This window comes from Neolamprologus multifasciatus, chromosome 15 (assembly GCF_963576455.1).
Source record: "Neolamprologus multifasciatus chromosome 15, fNeoMul1.2, whole genome shotgun sequence".
Lineage (NCBI taxonomy): Eukaryota > Metazoa > Chordata > Actinopteri > Cichliformes > Cichlidae > Neolamprologus > Neolamprologus multifasciatus.
In genome coordinates this window covers 40,656,827-40,677,809 of record NC_140453.1, presented here as the reverse complement: position 1 = coordinate 40,677,809, position 20,983 = coordinate 40,656,827, and the positions used below count along the sequence as shown (strand labels likewise).

General features: G+C 42.5%; 1 protein-coding gene across 9 annotated transcripts in view; it reads left to right on the top strand.

Moving 5' to 3' along the window:
* The window catches only part of cd2ap (CD2-associated protein), a 107,962-nt gene that overhangs the window by 69,762 nt on the left and 17,217 nt on the right, over positions 1 to 20,983 (top strand). For 6 of the 9 annotated variants that reach the window (XM_085132987.1, XM_085132986.1, XM_085132991.1 and 3 more), the window contains 3 exons: positions 6,011 to 6,047; positions 7,064 to 7,126; positions 9,948 to 10,095. In XM_085132987.1, the coding sequence (XP_084989113.1) occupies positions 6,011 to 6,047; positions 7,064 to 7,126; positions 9,948 to 10,095 (248 nt within the window). The remainder of the gene's footprint in view (positions 1 to 6,010; positions 6,048 to 7,063; positions 7,127 to 9,947; positions 10,096 to 20,983) is intronic. The other 3 variants (XM_085132990.1, XM_085132994.1, XM_085132993.1) reach the window with 1 other exon arrangement.

Genomic DNA, 20,983 nt, shown 5'->3' with positions numbered 1-20,983 from the left:
TGATTAGTACCAGACTTTACAGGCATGATGTCACACCTGCCCTGAACAAATTGATATGCCCATTGTCAGGAATACGCTGAGCGCCACCTAGTGGGAACAGGAAATGTCATATCTTACACTTTGTTGTACTAATTTTCACAGGTTCATCGTGGCCACCTCAAAAGCGGTGAATATCACCATCAGTCCTTCATGATTCTTCAGTGAGAAAATTGTGACTTTAAACTGAACGGCGCACACTGGTGGCAATGCGGTTCACCATGAAAAATGAAGTGGCTTTTGAGGGGCTTGGAAAGTATATAGAGGCTTGAAAATTGGCCCACAGCTCCAATGTAATGAAGGCTTTGTTGTTATCTGATCATTTTCCTTGAATAGCGCAGAATGGCTCAACAGCGCCCCCTACAAAATGTCAAAACATCAGCCCCTGCTCTGTGTTTTATGTATGAGTCTGAAACCTGGTAAGCTTATAGAAGATATCAAGATGTACAAAAAAGTCTCTTGGAGCAATATCCCAAATCCAACAGAAAGTCAGCCATTTTAAAATTAAGGTGTAATTTTGGCGACATTTTCCCCTCTTTTCAGGCTCCGTACTTTGACAAACTCCTCAAAGGGATTTCATTAGATTAAACCGATCTCCAGTGCATGGAATCTGAAGACCTTTGTGATGTTAAATTGCGAAGCTTTTTACGTTCAGGGAAACGGGGTGGTCATGGCGGCACGTGGAGTTTGAATCACTCGCCAAAAAGCAGTAATCTGCTGTTTACTCAAAAACACAATGTCTAATCTCTCCGAAAACATTGCAGGCATGATAAGAGTCGAGCTCGGAAACGTTTGTTATGCCATTTGTCAGTAATGGTTAGAGCGCCACCTAGTGGAACGAGTGTAATCATTACTGAATGAGATGAAATTTAAGCTAGTGGTTCTACTTAGGAATTCGATCAATGTGACATCAGTTCGGACTTGCTGGTTTTAGGTGTTGGGCGTGGCTCGACGTGCCAGGGTGCGAGGGCCCTCATAACGCTGCTTGCAGCTTTAATTATTATTATTATTATTATTATTTCGGCAAATGAATCGGCCTTTTGAGGGCCTAAACATGCTCAAAAACTCATGAAATTTTGCACACGCGTCAGGTCTGGTGAAAATTTACATATTTTAATTTTCTCAGACATGGCCAGGGAAAATTGCCTCAGCAGCGCCACCTAGAAAAATGAAAAACGCGAGCCCCCGGTATGGGTATGACCTACATGTTTGAAAGTCGGTACACATATCTAACCGCCAGAGTCGAACAGAAAAGTCTATTATGGCAATGTCCTAAACCTAACAGGAAGTCCGCTATTTTGGATTGAATGTCACATTTTGGCTCTGATTTTGCCATTTCCATGCCTTGTACTTTCGCGAACTCCTCCTTGGGATTTGGTCGTATAAGCTTCATCCTTGGTCAGTTTCAACTACACACCTGCGCCATGTTAAATTGCGGAGCTTTTGAGTTTTCATCATACGGTGAGGCCGTGGCGGCATGGCGAATTTTGATGACTCGCCATGAAAATCTTATTGCCTCTCATTCTGTCATACATTGTCCGATCTGGACCAAAGAGCACACATATGATAAGGCTCCACCCCTGAACATATTTCAACTGCCATATTTGACATCAAGTACAGCGCCACCTAGTGGGAACAGGAAATGTCATGTTTTACACTTTGGGGTACAGTATAGTGATGGGTGACATCTGCAGACTCAAAGTTCTCCAGGAAAGCCTTAAGGAGTTGGTCTTGGGTTACAGTGAAAACTGTGACTTTTCACAAAAGGGTGTAACCTCAGCAGCATGGTGAACGTTGATGTCTCGCCATGAAGAAACAACTTAGTATAACTCCATGAAATTCCGTCTGATCAGTACCAGACTTTACAGGCATGATGTCAGACCTGCCCTGAACAAATTGATATGCCCATTGTCAGGAATACGCAGAGCGCCACCTAGTGGGAACAGGAAATGTCATGTCTTACACTTTGTTGTACTAATTTTCACAGGTTCATCGTGGCCACCTCAAAAGCGGTGAATATCACCATCAGTCCCTCATGATGCTTCAGTGTTAAAATTGTGACTTTAAACTGAACGGCGCACCCTGGTGGCAACGCGGTTCACCATGAAAGATGAATTGGCTTTTGAGGGGCTTGGAAAGTTTAAAAAGTCTTGAAATTTGGCGCACCGCTCCAATCTCATCAGGGCTATCTTGTTATTTGATCATTTTCATTGAATAGCGCAAAATGGCTCCACAGCGCCCCCTACAAAATTTCAAATCATCAGTCCCTGCTCTGTGTTTTATGTATGAGTCTGAAACCTGGTAAGCTCATGGAAGATAGCGAGATGTACAAAAAAGTCTCTTGGAGCAATATCCCAAATCCAACAGAAAGTCAGCCATTTTAAAATTAATGTGTAATTTTGGCGACATTTTCCCCTCTTTTCAGGCACCGTACTTTGACGAACTCCTCCAAGGGATTTCATCAGATTGACCCGATCTCCAGTGCGTGGCATCTAAAGACGTTTGTGATGTTAAATTGCGAAGCTTTTTACGTTCAGGGAAACGGGGTGGTCATGGCGGCACGTGAATGTCAATCACTCGTCAAAAAGCAGTAATCTGCTGTCACTCATAAACACAATGTTCGATCGCTCTCAAAGGTCGCAGGCATGATGAGACTCGAGCTCGGAAATATTTGTTATGCCATTTGTCAGTAATGGTTAAAGTGCCACCTAGTGGGACGACTTTAACCATGATTGAATGAGATGAAATGATAGCTGGTGGTTAAATGCATGAATTCCATCAATGTGACATCAGATCGGACGTGCTGGTTTTAGGTGTTGGGCGTGGCTGGACGTGCCAGGGTGTGAGGGCCCTCATAACGCTGCTTGCAGCTTTAATTAGGGCCCGAGCACTGAGAGTGCGAAGGCCCTATTGTATCTGCTCCGTTTATTATTATTATTATTATTATTATTATTATTATTTTTCACCGAAATGAATTGCCTTTTTGAGGGCTTTAACATGCTCAAAAACTCATGAAATTTTGCACACATTCCAGGTCTGGTGAAAAATTTTGTATTTTAATGGTTTTACATATGAGCACTGGGAAATGGCTCTAGAGCGCCACCTATGCCTTGTTAAATGCAGCCCTACGACCACATAGTTTGAGCTACATGTATGAAATCTGGCACACATGTGTACCATGCCAAAACGAACAAAAAAGTCTGTGGGCCCATTGACGCAAACCCAACAGGAAGTCCGCCATTTGGACGTGAAGGTGACATTTTGGCTCTAATTTTGCCATTTCCATGCCTCGAACTTTTTCTAACTCCTCCTTGGGATTTGGTCGTATAAGCTTCATCTTTGGTCAGTGTCAACTACACACCTGGGCCATGTTAAATTGTGGAGCTTTTGAGTTTTCGTGATACGGTGAGGCGGTGACGCCACGGCGAATTTTGATTACTCGCCATGAAAATCTTATTGCCTCTCATTCTGTCATACATTGTCCGATCTGGACCAAAGAGCACACATATGATAAGGCTCCAACCCTGAACATATTTCAACTGCTATATTTGACATCAAGGACAGCGCCACCTAGTGGGAACAGGAAATGTCATGTTTTACACTTTGGGGTACAGTATTTTGATGGGTGACATCTGCAGCCTCAAATTTCTCCAGGAAAGCCTTAAGGACTTGGTTTTGGGTTACAGTGAAAACTGTGACTTTTCATGACAGGGTGTGACCCCAGCAGCATGGCAAACTTTGATGTCTCGCCATGAAGAAACAAATTAGTATAACTCAATGAAATCCAGTCTGATCAGTACCAGACTTTACAGGCATGATGTCAGACCCGCCCTGAACAAATTGATGTGCCCATTATCACGAATACGCAGAGCGCCACCTAGTGGGAACAGGAAATGTCATGTCTTACACTTTGTTGTACTAATTTTCACAGGTTCATCGTGGCCACCTCAAAAGTGGTGAATATCACCATCAGTCCCTCATGATGCTTCAGTGTTAAAATTGTGACTTTAAACTGAACGGCGCACCCTGGTGGCAACGCGGTTCACCATGAAAGATGAATTGGCTTTTGAGGGGCTTGGAAAGTTTAAAAAGTCTTGAAATTTGGCGCACCCCTCCAATCTCATCAGGGCTATCTTGTTATTTGATCATTTTCATTGAATAGCGCAAAATGGCTCCACAGCGCCCCCTACAAAATTTCAAATCATCAGCCCCTGCTCTGTGTTTTATGTATGAGTCTGCAACCTGGTAAGCTTATGGAAGACATCGAGATGTACAAAAAACTCTCTTGGAGCAATATCCCAAATCCAACAGGAAGTCAGCCATTTTAAAATTAATGTGTAATTTTGGCGACATTTTCCCCTCTTTTCAGGCACCGTACTTTGACGAACTCCTCCAAGGGATTTCATCAGATTGACCCGATCTCCAGTGCGTGGCATCTAAAGACCTTTGTGATGTTAAATTGCAAAGGTTTTTACGTTCAGGGAAACGGGGTGGTCATGGCGGCACATGAATGTCAATCACTCGCCAAAAAGCAGTAATCTGCTGTCACTCAAAAACACAAAGTCCAATCTCTCCCAAAGGTCGCAGGCGTGATGAGACTCGACCTCGGAAATGTTTGTTATGCCCTTTGTCAATAATGGTTATGGCGCCACCTACTGGGACGACTATATTCATAATTGAATGAGATGAAATGTTAGCTGGTGGTTAAATGCATGAATTCCATCAATGTGACATCAGATCGGACGTGCTGGTTTTAGGTGTTGGGCGTGGTTCGACGCGCTGGGGTGCATGGGCCCTCATAACGCTGCTTGCAGCTTTAATTTAATTTTAACTCCTTGTTATTTACTGGTTTCAACTTGTGGCTTTTATTATTCTTTACCATTTTATTCTTGTATTTTTGTGCTCATTGGTGTTTTTTTGATTTACATTATGTCCTTACATTTTGTGGCCCCACCTTCTTGCTCCTGCTTTGTGGAGCACATTTTAAATTCAACTGACTGGACACTAAATAACTCACTCAATGAATGCTGTAAGCCCATCACTGCTGACTGCTTTTCCTCCAGTGCCATAATATTTTTATTGAAATAGATTTTATTAATGGGTATTAGGATACCAGTGCCTATGCTATTAAATGTCACAAAGCGGCAGTCTAACTAATGCAACACAAGTCAGCTGGCGAATCTTGTACTGAAATATTGCCCGTACTCAGACATAATCTTTTTGGTTCCCAGGCATTATTGTCATAATTATGCCAAAGTTTATTGTTGGGAACAGTTAGATGAGAGACACAGTATTAATATAAAGAGAAACCTTTTTAAGTCTGTGTCTGTAAACACCAATAACCTTTAGCATTTTGAAAGTAGCAGCCAACACCTACATGTCTGAGCAAGTAAACCTGCTAAGTGCTAAATGCATCCAGTGTGATACTGCAGTGCCCGGGTTGGTGTCGGGTGACACTCGCTGTACTTTGCCTCTCCTCCCACCCTATTTCACCCCGTTTCACGGCAGATGGAACCTCATCCTTTTTTTTTTTTTTTTTTTTTTTTTTTTAGTGCAATACTTTGTGTAGTACGTCTGTTAATAATGGTTGAAACCAGCATTGTAAGGCCTTTAAAATGTAGGTCTTATATATTGACTTGTGTTGGCGTTAATCATGTTAGACAGTCAGACTCGTGGTTAATCTTCATTGAATTAATATATTGAGTTGTAATTGAAGAGGGCTGTGCTGTAAAATGACAAAATATTTAAACTGCCTGTGTTGCTCTCCTAATATAAGAAGGCAATCACAACATTTCACTGCAGGACTGAATCTAGTGCAACAAATTCAATCTTTGTTTAGACCAAACTGAATTTGTACCTTTCTCCTTAACTCCTGCTTTTTTTTTTTTTTTTTTTTTTTAAATAAAGATAATCACTTTGTTGTGTCATCCTCACACTAACATTTATTAACTCTCTACTTTTGTCTTCCTGTCAGAAACCGAAGAAACCGCCTCCACCATCTAAAAGCACGGGTAAGGAGCAGTTTAACCTCTTTGTCTTATTATCTGCTCTCAAGTCAGTGGGAAGTGTGAAAACGGGCTTCTTACTTTAAATGTCTTGCTATTGAGCAGCTCGTTTCTTAAGTAGAATTAGTAGGTGTTTACATTTATTCTACACTGCCTCAAAAATATGAAGTGCATTAATATTACGGTTTGGAAAAAATATATAGATTATTGTTAGAATAATCTGTTAATTTTTTGGTTTCAATCCTTCTTTATACCCAGCGTCTGTGCTGTTTCATTGCTGAAATATCATCAAGGAAACAAAAGAAACAGCTGTGTACTCAGGATATTTCCATCATCATGTCCCATTGAGTGCACCTGTGTACATGCTGGGATCCTGTAACTGTAGCAACTCATAAAAAAAAAGAAGTATATATACACATGGTAGAAAGTAGATTAAAATCCAAAAAGGATTGGATCCTCTGCCATGTACTCTTTGTTTACGTCTAACTGATTGAGGAAACATTCATGAAAGCCCAAATTGTGTGATCTACTTCTACTTCAAGTAGAAGGCCGCGTGGTGACTGAGTTTGGGTATAGAGACAGCAGTCCCTGGTATCAGCAGCAACATCTACAGTTTGCAAAATGCACATTTGCATCATTTTTTTACCACAGGGTTTGTATTCATATCCTGCTAGGACTGCACTTTTGTGTGTGTGTGTGTGTGTGTGTGTGTGTGTGTGTGTGTGCGCGCGCGCATGAGTTCCTGTCTGTGTAGAGTTTTTTTTTTTTCTGAACGTGTAGATGTCAAACATAACCAAACCACACTGGTGTGCACCCACCAATACATACAGTGTAATAGTCATCTGGCAACTCTGTGCTAATTTCATACCCGCCTGGAAGTGTCTGGTAGAGGATAGTGTATTTGTGTCAGTGCTTTGTTGTGTTTACTTGAGAAAGTGTCTTCCTTTCTGTTGTGTGAGTCTCAAGTCAGTCGTGTCAGACAGACGAAGTGACTCTTGTGCGGACCATGTTTCGTTTTTCAGCTCTTAAGCCGGAGATCCCGAGTGCTGACAAGAAGCCTCATCTGGTCAGGCCAGAGGACAGAGGTACGGTTGCACTCCGTCTTTGCTCGCATCCTTGTTTATGTTCCCATTTCCCAACATTGCTCACAGCTTTGCTCCACATATCAAAATACATTTTTTTGACATTTCCCTCCAAATTTGGCACTGACCACAGATTTCCATCCGATATTACTTTCCTGTTATGGCCTTTTCACTCGGTGCATAACTCCATCCTACTTCTGCCACATGGCATTTTACTCAGCATACTGTTGGATAAGCAGCCTTCCTCTCTGCTTGGTTTAAATTGAAGAAAACACAAGTTAACAGAGGATTTATGAAGTAAGAAGCTAATGTTACTAGGTATGCCTGAGACAGCACCTCACTGTCGCCAGCTCCTTCTAGCTCACTTCACTTTGCTGAAAATGTTGGGTAGACTGGAACACAGTCAATAAAAGCTTTAACCACAGGTTTAACTTTAGTGTTCAAAAGTTTAGAAGACATGGATTCATATTCTGATGGCTTTTATGGAAAATTCTAAAAGACAAAAGTCTGAGTTTGTGTCTACCAGAAGCACCTCTTGTGGTTCCTTTGTCTGTTTTGTTGTTGCTGTTTTTGTCTCGAGTCTTCACTTTCTTCAAAGCCTTTGATCTCTGACTTAGTGGGGTCTTATATATTGTGTCTCCCTTCTACTTTTCGCTTACTTTTTTGTTCATTTGAATGTTTTTCCTTCATCGATGGAAATTAGGTTTCAAAATACACTGGTTCTTTTTGTTTTTGTTTTTTTTCCCTTCCAAAAAGTACTGCTTCTAGAAAAGGCTAAAACACTTGCACTATTTGAAGATAAACAGGAAGCAGTGATTTGCATTTAATATAAATAAAAACTGCCATACACAAAGAAAACGATATGACCCAAGATCCAGGTCCTGGGTCCAGATTCATTAGGATGTATGTAGGTGGAAAACTGTCCCACGGGCTAAAAAAAACAACAACAAAACAACACTTTCTCGGTTTAATGTCTCTCTTTTAAATAATATTCAGGTAAGGTTTATAAGATTTTCAAACTTAAATACGTTTGTAGTAAAAAATTAGCTAGCTTCACAACTTGTGGAGGAGGTGGATGCATTTAATGAGTTTACTTGTGTGGTGGCTGCTGTACACCTGTACACCTGAGGTCAGTTTATTTTTATGGTATAATCACAGTGCATGTTGAAGCAAGCTCTAGTGCTGTCAACGCAGTTTCTCTTGCTGAGCTGAATGCAAGAAATGAACGTGTGTGTGTGTGTGCGTCCCTGCTAGAAGCTGCCCGTACTGCTGAGTTGGTGTCTGTCTTATGTAATCATTTTAGATGTAACTAATTGGGTGTTCAGGATTAAAGCTTTATGGATAGAAGATAATCTTCATTGTGATTGTGTAGAGATTCCAAAATCTGTAATAAAAACCCAAAAGCAAATGCAGTTGGATCTGGAAATGTCTGGATACACATATTAGCTCATTTGGCCTCAGGTATGTTAGTACATTCTGTAAATAAAGAGTGGAAGAGTAGAGGACAATAGTGGTAGATGATCACTGGATCCTTTACATAATAAAGGGAAAAATAGCCTCTAAGGTCCATAGTACATCATCAGTTCAACATGGTAAGGCTTCTTTGGCTTTGTAGTATGCCTCTCAGGAGGTAGACGTCAAGGACAAGTGATACCAAAAGTTAATAATTAATGAATTGTTATGCAATTCTGTTTATATAGACTTGAAGGGTTTTATCTGCAGTACAAGCGGTAAAATGATGCCGACTGAAGTTTCAGCTTCATGTGTGCTAGAAGTATTTATACGGGTTTTAACAGTGTGTGACTGAATAACGGCAACAGTGATATAAGGGGGTCAGCAGGATCAGCAATACCTCCTGCTGTCATTTTTTTTCCAACTTCTGCATATTTAAATTTCTTCCTCTTCACTACACAAAGTATGTGTCTGCTCACTCTGGGTTACTTTCTATGTCTCAAATTCTCCCCCCCCCCCCCCCCCCCCCACACACACACACACAAGTTGTAACACTAATCTCTTTTTCCCTCGACATTATTGTACATTGTCCTAGTGCTTCTTCGTATTTGTTTCTTTTGGTTTTCTCTCCATTTGTGTCCTAGGAGGTCCTTCATGGGAGGTAAAGGAAAAATCTAAGAATCACACAAGGTTATTTATGTTCATAGTAAAGGAACCAGCAGACAAACAGGAAAAGAATGAATCACAGTAGCTGTTGTGGAAGTAAAGCTAATTGGTCTTCCAGAAAACATTGCCGCTTGACATTACAGCTGATACTTTCAATTATGTTGCATTGTCACAGATGATTGCTCGCGCAATAAATGCTTTTCCTGGTTAATAGGTAGGTAACATGACACACAATCACATCACTGTTTTCTAATCAGTATGACAACAGATCTGTGGAAAGCGATAGCGACAGATCAGGACACATGTCGTGCTATGTGTATTACATTATTTGCCCATCTTTCTATCTGTTATCTATCTGTGTATGTAATATAGTCTGGTCTATCTTGTGCTTCCCATGTTAGGGTATTGGGCAGTTTAAAGTTTCTGTCATCAGCATGTTAAAGTTCAGCTGAGGGCAAACAGAATCAGCTGATGAATGTACACCATTTTGTCCTGCTTCCCAGAAGAACAAGGCTTGAATTTCAATCAGTTACTCTCAGTTACAGTGTGTAATTGTAGAATAGGCAGCATAACATGATGGTAAAATAGTTCATTCAGCCAGTAAATGATCGTTTTTCCCCTCTTGTTTTTTTCTCTGCCCATTTCCTTTCTTTTTGGTTCATATTTCCTGTTTCTAACATCTACCTGACCCCTTCTTTCTCTCCAGTTGACAAACCCATACCAGATCTTAAACCTAAACCAGCTGCGCCCTTAGTCCCGCCCAAGAAGCCGGTCCCTCCTCCAGGGAAAGGCCGACCAGGAATGATCCCACCAAAGAGGCCTGAGAAGCCTCTTGCTTCCTCACCCAGCTTCAAGTAAGTATCTGTTCTGTCCTCACTAAGTGTTTTCCTCGTGAACGTAGACTCAGCTATACAGACAGCTAAACACTCTCCTAATCAAAATCCAAGGAACAGGCCGATGTGTTGAGTTGGATGATTTAATAAGGAAAAAGTGTGAAACTGTTGACAAAACCAGAAATAAACCAATAAAAATGTTGCATCAATATACAGTATAACAAACACATATTCAAAAATGTGAGCACAATATTTATCTGCTTAGTGAGTGCCCGATTAAAAACATCAAATGAAATCACACTGATGATCAAAATGTTAAAGAAACCACATGGCATATGAGCTAGCTTAACCTTACTAGCTTAGGTTATACATGCATTCAAATTAAATTCAAACTACAAACTATATCACGCCTTCACAACAAATAACAATGCACACAAGTCGTCTCAGTGATAACAAACAATATTACTTACAGATGATGCCGTTTATCAACTTGTGAAGGCATGGATGGCAACAGATTAACAGAGGTGAAACTGCCTCTGGCTAGATCTTGCAGAGTAAAAAAATACACAAAAACAACCACTAGAGGGCAAACTGCTGCAGAACAGAAAATACCTAATGCCAGCATACTCCCCGCCTGACATCCCTAGGATGTCAAACTGCACATCACTTGACAGAGTTTCTCTGCAACAGGAGTATAACTTCAGACACTGGCCTTAAGTAAAGTTTTGGAACATTGTCTCTGAAAACTTTCACCTCGACCTTCCGGACCTTTCCATCGTCACTTGGAAAAGTCCTTGTGATCAGTCCTGTGGGCCAATCATGTCTCTTCAGTGAATTGTCTTTCATTAGAACAACGTCTCCGTCCATGAGAGTAGGTCTCTCCGTTCGCCATTTCTTTCGACCTTGTAGACTACTGAGGTACTCCCTTTTCCACTTCTCCCAGAATGTGTTGGCTAAGCTTTGAACCTGATGCCACTGACGTCTAAAGATATTACTATCATCAAAGTTACCAGGAGGAACAGGGGGTACAGCAATCTTCTGAGTTAGCAGCATAGCAGGAGTGAGGATGAGAGGTTCGTCTGGATCTGTGGACACTGAAGTAAGTGGTCTGGAATTGACAATTGCAGTTACCTCTGCCATATATGTTGTCAGGACCTCATGTGTGAGCTGAACAGACCCAAGCTTGAGGAACATTGCGTCAAGGATCCGACGTGTGACACCGATCATCCTCTCCCAGCTTCCCCCCATGTGTGAAGAGTGGGGAGGGTTAAACAGCCATACACAGCCCTGATCAGACAGGTAGTTGGACACTCCCTTGTTGTTACAACCTTTGGAACTGATCCCAAGCTCTCGACAGGCTCCAACAAAATTAGTTCCACAGTCTGACCTTAGCTGTTTGACAGGCCCTCTAACTGCAAAGAAGCGTCTTAGAGCGTTAATGAAACTGGATGAATCCATTGATTCGATGACCTCGATGTGTATGGCACGCATGCTCATACATGTGAAGATGATTTCCCAACGCTTACTGTTGGCTAGCCCTCCACGTGTCCTCCTTGAGGTGACACACCATGGTCCGAACACATCCAATCCAACAAAGGTGAATGGAGGATCTGTACTCAAGCGATCAGCAGGCAGGTCTGCCATTATCTGCTCCTCCTCTCTCCCACGCAAACTTCGACAGGTCACACAGTTGTAGACCAAACTGCTGACAGACTGTCTTCCTCCAACAATCCAGAAACCAGCACTCCTCAAAGCGCCTTCCGTCAAGTGTCGTCCTTGATGGCAGATTTGCTCATGGTAGTGTCTGATAAGCAAGGAGGTAACATGATGTTTACCAGGCATGATAACTGGCTGACCCTCTTCTGTTGTGAGCTGTGACTTTTTCAGTCGTCCTCCGACGCGGAGTAGACCTTCAGAATCAATGAAAGGACAAGGCTTGCTGAGAGAACACTGTTTAGGGACCTGACCTCCCTTTTGTAAGCAGTGTATTTCTTCTGAATAGACCTGCCTTTGGACAGCAAGCAAAATTCTGATCCTTGCATGATGTAGCTGGTCTGGACTGAAAAACAGCTTGCAGTTGTGCCAACCGTGGCAAGGACCTTCTTTTGCTGCCCTTTTAAAGGAGTAAGCAATGTGGCAGAGCCTGGCAATAGCTCTGGTGAGTGACCTCCAACTTGAAAACCGCTCGAAGCGTTTACTGCCCAGCTGAAATGACAAATTTGTGGCACAAGTCACTACCTCTGGACGTAGTTCCACATCTGTTGCGGGTTCAACTAGGCTGAAAGCTTCCTGTTTTAAGTGACAATGTTGCTTGTCTACAAGAAAGGCTGGTCCAGACAACCAGGAGGAAGCTGCAAGCTGGTTAATTGGAATCGCTCTAGTTGCATTTTGTTGGTTGAATGTCTGATCCTTTGTACCCTGTTATGAACATAGACGTAGAACCGTCTAGAGTCATTAAATATATACCCAAGTACTACTTTACTGTCTGAGAAAAGCTTGATGTCGTCTACCTGAATGTCCAACTCTGCAGACATAACCTCTGCCAGTTCCACTGCAAGAACGGCTGCACAGAGCTCAAGCCTTGGGATGGTGATGTCAGGCTTAGGTGCCAACTTTGTTTTCCCAAACAGGAATCCAACTTCGCTATGTCCTGCAGCATCTGTGACTCTCAGATAAGCAACAGCAGCAATAGCTTTGGTAGATGCATCACAAAAGATGCAGATCTCCTTCCTCTGAGCTGTGGAGAGCGGGACCGTTGTGTAGCCCTTGGGATCTTCAACTCTCTTAGGTCTTGAAGAGATGTGCACCACCTCTGCCACTGTTCAAGCTTTTCTCGGGGCAGTGGTGCATCCCAGTCACAAGTCTCAGTGGTGAGTTCTCTCAAAATGAGGCGGCCCTGAACACTGAAGGGAGCAGCAAACCCCAACGGGTCAAATAAGCTGTTGATAGTAGATAACACACCCCGGGGTGTAAAGGGTTTTTCTGCGCCGTCCGCACGGAAAGTTAGGGTATCTGTAGCAAGATCCCAACCAAGACCCAGGCTGCGCTGCATGGGAGGGGAGTCCTGACCAGTGTTGGGACTAACGCGTTATTAAGTAACGCGTTACAGTAACTACGTTATTATTGTGGTAACGAGCACGGTAACTAGTTATTATGCCAAAATCAGGAACGCGTTAGTCGTTACTGGGATTTAGATAGGGTCGTTACTCGTTACTTCGTGTGGTGGCTATCGCGGAGCTTCCACAGATTCAGTAACATTAGCAAGTGGTGGAGGCCAGCAGGTGGATGAGGGAAAGGGGACGCAGAAGGAAAAGAGACCCGAGGCAGCCGCTGGTCCAAGTGTGAACTGAACTTCAGGTAAGAAGTTATGACCTGCAGTCTATCTGGGTCAGATATAAACCAAGTTTAGGTGGAGTTTATTTTCGTTATTCTGACTTTTCCCGTACTGTGTACTAGCTAGCATGACGGAGTTTCTATACAGCTGGGTGGGTGCTATGAAGTTAATGATGTTGAACTTTATTTTGTTCATAAGTTATTAGAGTTGCCAACCGTCCCGTCTGGTATTCAGAGAAAATATTACACGTTTCTTATTGAGGTGAAAACGAACAGTTTGTCCCGGACTTCAGCTACAATGAAAAAAGACACAAAGCTGGAGTTATTCTGTGTCTTTGCTGCACAGCTGCCTCTTCTTCTTTCATTCTCCCCCCTCCCTCTCCCGTTTCTACTTCAATCATGAAAACTGATCAATGATCAGCTGATCGTCTCTCTTGTTTGTTTATCGCCCACTTTGCGCCAGAAAGAGGAAACCAGCCGATGTCGCGTTAAACAACAGCAGCACGTTTAAGCTTGATCAGCTGTTGTTAGAATTTATTTAATATTAATTTCTAGTATCGGCTGATGTTTGCTGGAGCCACAGCTGCAAAAAAGCTGCTGGTCATCTGGTTATCTGGTGAGAGGGAAACATGAAGATGAAACCAGGAGATGTCCTTACTGAATCATCAGAGCTGAACAGGTGATGGAGAAACAGGTTTACCTTTTAGGTGACATGAATGAGTTGAAGGGAAGTTCTGAACTGTTTCTGAGAGACAGATATCACCAGGATCCTTTTTAGGTAGCTGACAGCTGGTAACTGTGCAGGTGCGGATCTAGCAAAGTGTTGCCAGGGGGGCCAGGTAGGGCATTAACAGGGAGAGGGGGGCACAAGGAAATACTTTTCTTTCTTATTCTCATTTAAAATGTCTCGCTTTTAAAAAATAATTATCTGAATCTTACAACAAACGATTGATGCATATATACCATCAAAACTCATCACTGTCACAACAGCGTTTGTTTTCATTCAAAGGCTTTATGATTTTTCCTATAATGGCGGGCCAGTCTCTAGTCAAAATGTCCCAGTCCAGCCCTGTATGCAGCTCATCTGCAGTCTGGTGTTACCTACATCTTCTTATTCAGAAGGCAGAATTTCCGAGTTCTGAGTACAATCGAAAGCACCACGACTGCAGTTTTTGTGTTGGATGTAAAAGGCGCACATGACGCTGTGACGTAGGCTAGAATCATGGCAGCAGTCAATGACGGTCCAGGCGTGGGATTTCTCTCGTGGAAATATGCACATTATCTTTTCCTTTCTATTGGTAGGTGGCACAGTGCACTTGTGGCAAGTAAGCAAGCTAGAAGACTGGCAAAGTTATGGAAGCAACACATCAACAAGAGAATTCTGAGTAAAACCAAAGTTACTTTCCCTAGTAACTAGTTACTTTGAAAGTAACGAGTAACTTGAAGTAACTGAGTTACTTTTGATAGAAGTAACTAGTAATGTAACTAAGTTACTATTTTAAAGTAACTTACCCCACACTGGTCCTGACCCACGTCCAGGTCTTGCAGGTTGCTAGCTAGATCTTGAGCTGGAAAAGCCCTCATGACCTCAACACTGTTAGACACAATCTTGTGTAGTCTGAGGTTGGATTGCGCTAGCATGTCTTGTGCACCTTTCAGCACTTTGATGGCATCTTCTGCACTGAGGAAAGATTTCAGGCCATCATCAACATAGAAATGTCTGTGCACAAAGCTCCTCACTTCGGGTCCATAGTCCTCTTCACCCTCCATAGCCGTCCTCTTCAGGCCATAAATGGCCAGAGCTGGCGAGGGACAGTTACCAAACACATGAACCCTCATGCGGTACTCCAGCACTTTGTCATCAAGTTGGTGGTTATGAAACCACAAGAATCGGAGGTGGTCCCGATGAGCCTCCCTCACTAGGAAACTGTGGAACATCTGTTGAATGTCTGTCATCACAGCAACTGGGTCTGTTCTGAAACGCATGAGAACCCCAATTAGGGTGTTGTTGAGGTCCGGGCCTTGTAAGAGCACATCATTCAATGAGATGCCTTTGAACTGTGCGCTTGAATCAAAGACAATCCTTATTTTTCCCGGTTTCTGGGGGTGATAGACACCAAAGGATGGTAAATACCAATACTCTTTGTCAGGCTAGGGTGGAGGAGCTGGCTCAGCGTGTCCATTTTTGAAAATATCCTCCATGAAATCTATGAAATGATGTTTCATCTCCGGTTTCCTATTCAAGGTACGGCGAAGTGACATCAGTCGGCTGAGGGCTTGCTCTCGATTATTTGGTAAACGTGGTCTTGGGCTATGAAATGGCATGGGAGCCACCCAGCTGTTGGAATCATCTTTCTTGAACTCCTTGTTCATGATCTGGAGGAAGATTTCATCTTCGATGGAGGGTGCCAGCTTATCATCCTCTTTTGAATGGCTGAAGACCAGCTCACCTAAGCTTGGCTGAGTGGAAGTTAGTGTGTCAGGGGATATTAGCTGTTCCCCTATGACCTTTTCTTTGCAGATGATCCTGTTCTCACAAGGCTTGAAGTAGCTGGGTCGTCCATTCTCAAGGACATTGGTCTTGAATGTGTTGACAGTCGGCCGGTGAGCCCCACCGAGACAGACGTCACCGACTATTACCCAACCCAGGTCCACTTGTTGGGCATAAGGTTCGTTGTGACGGCCGTTACGCTGACTGCGCACTTTGTGAACTCGGATGATGTCCCTCCCAAGTAACAAAAGTATCTCAGCTGACGCATCAAGAGGAGGGATCCTGTCAGCAATAGACTTGAGATGCTTGTAGCTTTGGGCAGCTTTTGGAGTAGGGATTTCGTCCCTATTATTGGGAATCAGGTTGCACTCAATAAGAGTCGGCAATGATAAGTGCAACTGTCCATCAGCTGACTCCACCATAAATCCAGAGGCCCTTCTTCCAGCAGTCTCGGTGATTCCTGAGCATGTTTTGAGGGTATAGGGGGATGCCTCACCCTGGATGTCAAACATGTCAAAGAATGCTGATCTGGCTAGCGACACATTGCTTTGGTCATCCAGCATCACGTATGTCCTCACCTTTTGGTCTGGGCGACCCTTGGGATACACACTGACCAGACAGATTTTGGAACATGATTTACCTTTAAGACCCTCACCACACACAGCTGTGCATGAAGAGGCTGCTATGTCAGTGACACACTCGGTAGGCTCCCCACCATGCTCTGCAGAAGGTGGTCTGGAACTTGAAGCCCAAGGTGTCGGTCCAGGATGGAGTGCTGCGATGTGCCAGTCGCTGTCACACTCAGAGCAGTGGGTGTCAGCTTGACACTCTTTAGCTTGGTGAGTTGCTGAAGCACAACATTTAAAACATATGGAGTGCTCCACCAGGAAGCGTCTTCGCTCTGCAAGTGATCTTTCTCGAAAGCCTCGGCATTTCCTGAGGGAGTGAGGTTTCTTGTGGAGAGGACACTCTCTGTCTAGATCAACGGTGAGTCCTTTGGAGGACTGAGAGGTGGGGGGGTTTCCTACCTCAGTTTTACTTACAGATAACGGAGGTTTGGATTTCCATTGTTTGGAGAAGGATCCGTCACCTTTGAATGCAGCTGAACTGAAGTTAGCAAAGGCAAAGCTAGGATCATTTCTCATCTCTGCATAGTTATACACAAAATCCACAAAAAATGAGAAAGGGGGATATGGAACTTGGTGCTCTCTCTTATAGCGAGACCCCTGAGTTATCCACTGTTCTTGGACGTTGTGGGGCAGTTTCTCCGCTATAGGGTTTTATTCTCTTGTAGTGTCTAGGAAGTTGAGCCTGACAAATATCCCTCTTGCTTAGCAGCTTCGATCTCTAGGAGCAGGTCTCCGAGTTCTTGAAGCTTCTGGTGATCTCTATTTGAACCACTTCCAAAAGCTTTCAATCTATCGAAGAGAGAAGCTTCAATGGCCTCTGGAGAGCCATAGCACTTGTCCAGCCTTCGCCAAAGCATGTTCAAACCCATGAATGGATTGTTGACATAAACTGCCCTTATCCTCTTGGCGTGGTGTAGCGACTCCCCACCAAGCCACTTAATGAACAGGTCCAGTTCTTCACTAGGTTTGAGGCGAAGTCCCTCCACAGCGTTAGCAAAGCTAGATTTCCATGACCGATAACTAGCAGGCTGGTTATCAAACACTTTTAGTCCAGCTGTGACAAGGTCTCGACGCGCCAGATATACAGCTAACTCAGATAAACCTTGAGCCTCCAGTGGTGAACAGGGTGGAAGTTGGTTTGTTGAGTCTGTGTAGTGATGTGTGTGCATGGAGGGGATATCTCTATCTGTGTTAAAAGACAGGGTCAGGGCGATTCTTTCTCTGGTTGCCTGGGTGCAGGCCTTCAGCCGAACAAGCAGTATACGGCTGTTGTGTGTCACGACTGACGCGATGAACTTCAATATCTGGGAGGTGTCTGTGTTGTGGTACAGAAGCAGCAGCCTCTGTTTCTTTCTCATTTGAGCTAAAGCATAACTCTGCCCTGAAGAGAAATGTGCTTGGATGAACTCACCAGTTCGCTGTAATGACTGCTTCGTTGCTTGAGCATGACTGGCTTTACTCCCAACGTCACAGTTGTCTAAATCTGCAGCAGCCTCAAACACTTGAGCCTCTGCTGAGGCAGCCTCAGCTTCACACTCTTCTTTTAGTGCATTCAATGGAGCCTCTATGCGTGCTTTCTCCACTTGCATGTCTATTTGACGTTTTGCATAGGCTGCTCGCGTGCGTGCAGCTTCCGCCTTGGCACGAGCTTTAGCAGCAGTCTTCAGCACTAGCTGAAGACTTATTTGAACTTTGCTTGGAAAATGCAGCTGAGGCAGCACACTCTGACCTAACCTCCAGGCTCTGAATATTGGCGTCAATAGGGTTTGAGCTGGACATCGTTTAATACAGGCAGGTGAATGGGTCTTCAAATCCCGTAAAAAGATACAGAAGAAGCGAGTGTAGCCTCTTTGGTGTTTTTCTTCTACTTAGTGGTTACTGGTGGAGAAAAAATAGACTGCCGAGATTCCTTCAAAGCTTAATGTGATGGTTCATCTTTTCACTGTTCTGTCCTCACTAAGTGTTGTCCTCGTGAATGTAGACTCAGCTATACAGGCAGCTAAACACTCTCCTAATCAAAATCCAAGGAACAGGCCGATGTGTTGAGTTGGATGATTTAATAAGGAAAAAGTGTGAACTGTTTGACAAAAACCAGAAATAAACCAATAAAAATGTTGCATCAATATACAGTATAACAAACACATATTCAAAAATGTGAGCACAATATTTATCTGCTTAGTGAGTGCCCGAATAAAACATCATTTGAAATCACACTGATGATCAAAATGTTAATGAAACCACATGGCATATGAGCTAGCTTAACCTTACTAGCTTAGGTTATACATGCATTCAAATTAAATTCAAACTACAAACAATATCACGCCTTCACAACAAATAACAATGCACACAAGTTGTCTCAGTGATAACAAACAATATTACTTACAGATGATGCCGTTTATCAACTTGTGAAGGCATGGATGGCAACAGATTAACAGAGGTGAAACTGCCTCTGGCTAGATCTTGCAGAGTAAAAAATACACAAAAACAACCACTAGAGGGCAAACTGCTGCAGAACAGAAAATACCTAATGCCAGCATAGTATCTGTTCATCAGTTGACCACCACTGATAAACTCCACTGTAGCTTTGGGTTAAAAAAAAAAGACAATTCGGTTTAATTTACAGTGCTTTATGCCGATACTGAGCAGCATATTGACACCAAATGTAATTTACTAGGATGTAATTGTATATAGTCTTTTCATAGGTATGTGCTTAACCACAGTTTTAGTTTAGTTACTCTGAGTCCAATGCTTGTTTTTGTTTTTTTTCTTTTCCAAGTTGTGTTGTTATTTGAGGTATCTTAACCCCCTGGATTTGTTCAAAATCAATACCCTTTCAGCTTGTTTTGTGGCCAAAAGTGGCCACCAACAGATTAGGTCTGTAATTTTGTTTGTTTGTTTGTTTGTTTGTTTGTTTTTTGTTTTTTTAGCATTTTTCTGCATAAATCTTTTAACTACTTCAGTTCTTTTCATAAATATAAAAATAGTTATTACTTTTTACATTTTTAACCCTTTAAACACCAGTTTGTTTGTCCACTGCACTAGCTGTAAAACATCCTCAAATTTCACAATTTTATATAATTACAGTGCTACTGGAATTTCTTGTATTATTAATAGTAGAGTCTGGGACATGTAATTGATTCACATCAACATTGATTATAATGCATTGTTATTTTTGTGCAGGGAGAGCCAAAACATAAAAACTTCCTCTCAGCTTGTTCGTGGCCAAAAACTGGCCACCCCTTGTTTACGTTTACAAAAATGCTATAAAATTCATATATATATTAAGAAAAATTTCCACGTTCATTGACTTGATTTTTAGATTAGCAGCAGTGCTGTTCATGAAAATCAAAATTTCATTCAAATTCAGAATTTTAATCATTTAAATACCAGTTCAATCACATAATCCTAGGAACTCATAATGGAAAAAAATCATAAAACCCCAAATTTTGATGCGTCATTATTTATTTCAGTCTATACTTGCAATACATGTTTGTGCTGCAATGTCATGCACAAACACAAACTAATTAGATCCTTAAGATTAAACCTATGTATTAATATAATAGTAGTAATGGATTGCATTTATATAGTGCTTTTCGAGACCCTGAAGCGCTTTAATTCCACTATTCATTCACTCTCACATTCACACACTGGTGGAGGCAAGCTACAGCTGTAGCCACAGCTGCCCTGGGGCAGACTGACAGAAGCGAGGCTGCCATATCGGCCCCTCTGGCCATCACCAGTAGGCGGTAGGTGAAGTGTCTTGCCCAAGGACACAACGACCAAGACTGTCCGAGCCAGGGCTCGAACCAGCAACCTTCTGATTACAAGACGAACTGCCAACTCTTGAGCCACGATCGCCCCTATATCAAAATTGTTTCATTATTTTGGTCCATTGGAGTGTGGTAAGCCATCAAAGGCCGCTACTAGAAACTAGGAATATTACATGAAATTGCTTGTTTGGCCAAAAATGGGTAAATTTGGTAAAGAACATGAAAAACTACAATTTTCATGTGTTGAGTTTAGAATGAAAGCAATTTTACCTAAATCGCATGGTATAGTACTGTCAATAACAAGGAATCAAAAAAGGTGGTTATAATGGGTTTCAATTGGACAAAAATGGCCACGATAGAGCCAAGAGGAACAATTTGGTGTACAGTGTATACAGTGGCTTGCAAAAGTATTCGGCCCCTACATTTTGTCACATTACCACCACAAACATGAATCAATTTTATTGGAATTCCACGTGAAAGACCAATACAAAGTGGTGTACAATTGAGAAGTGGAATGAAAATCATACATGATTCCAAACATTTTTTACAAATAAATAACTGCAAAGTGGGGTGTGCGTAATTATTCAGCCCCCTTTGGTCTGAGTGCAGTCAGTTGCCCATAGACATTGCCTGATGAGTGCTAATGACTAAATAGAGTGCACCTGTGTGTAATCTAATGTCAGTAC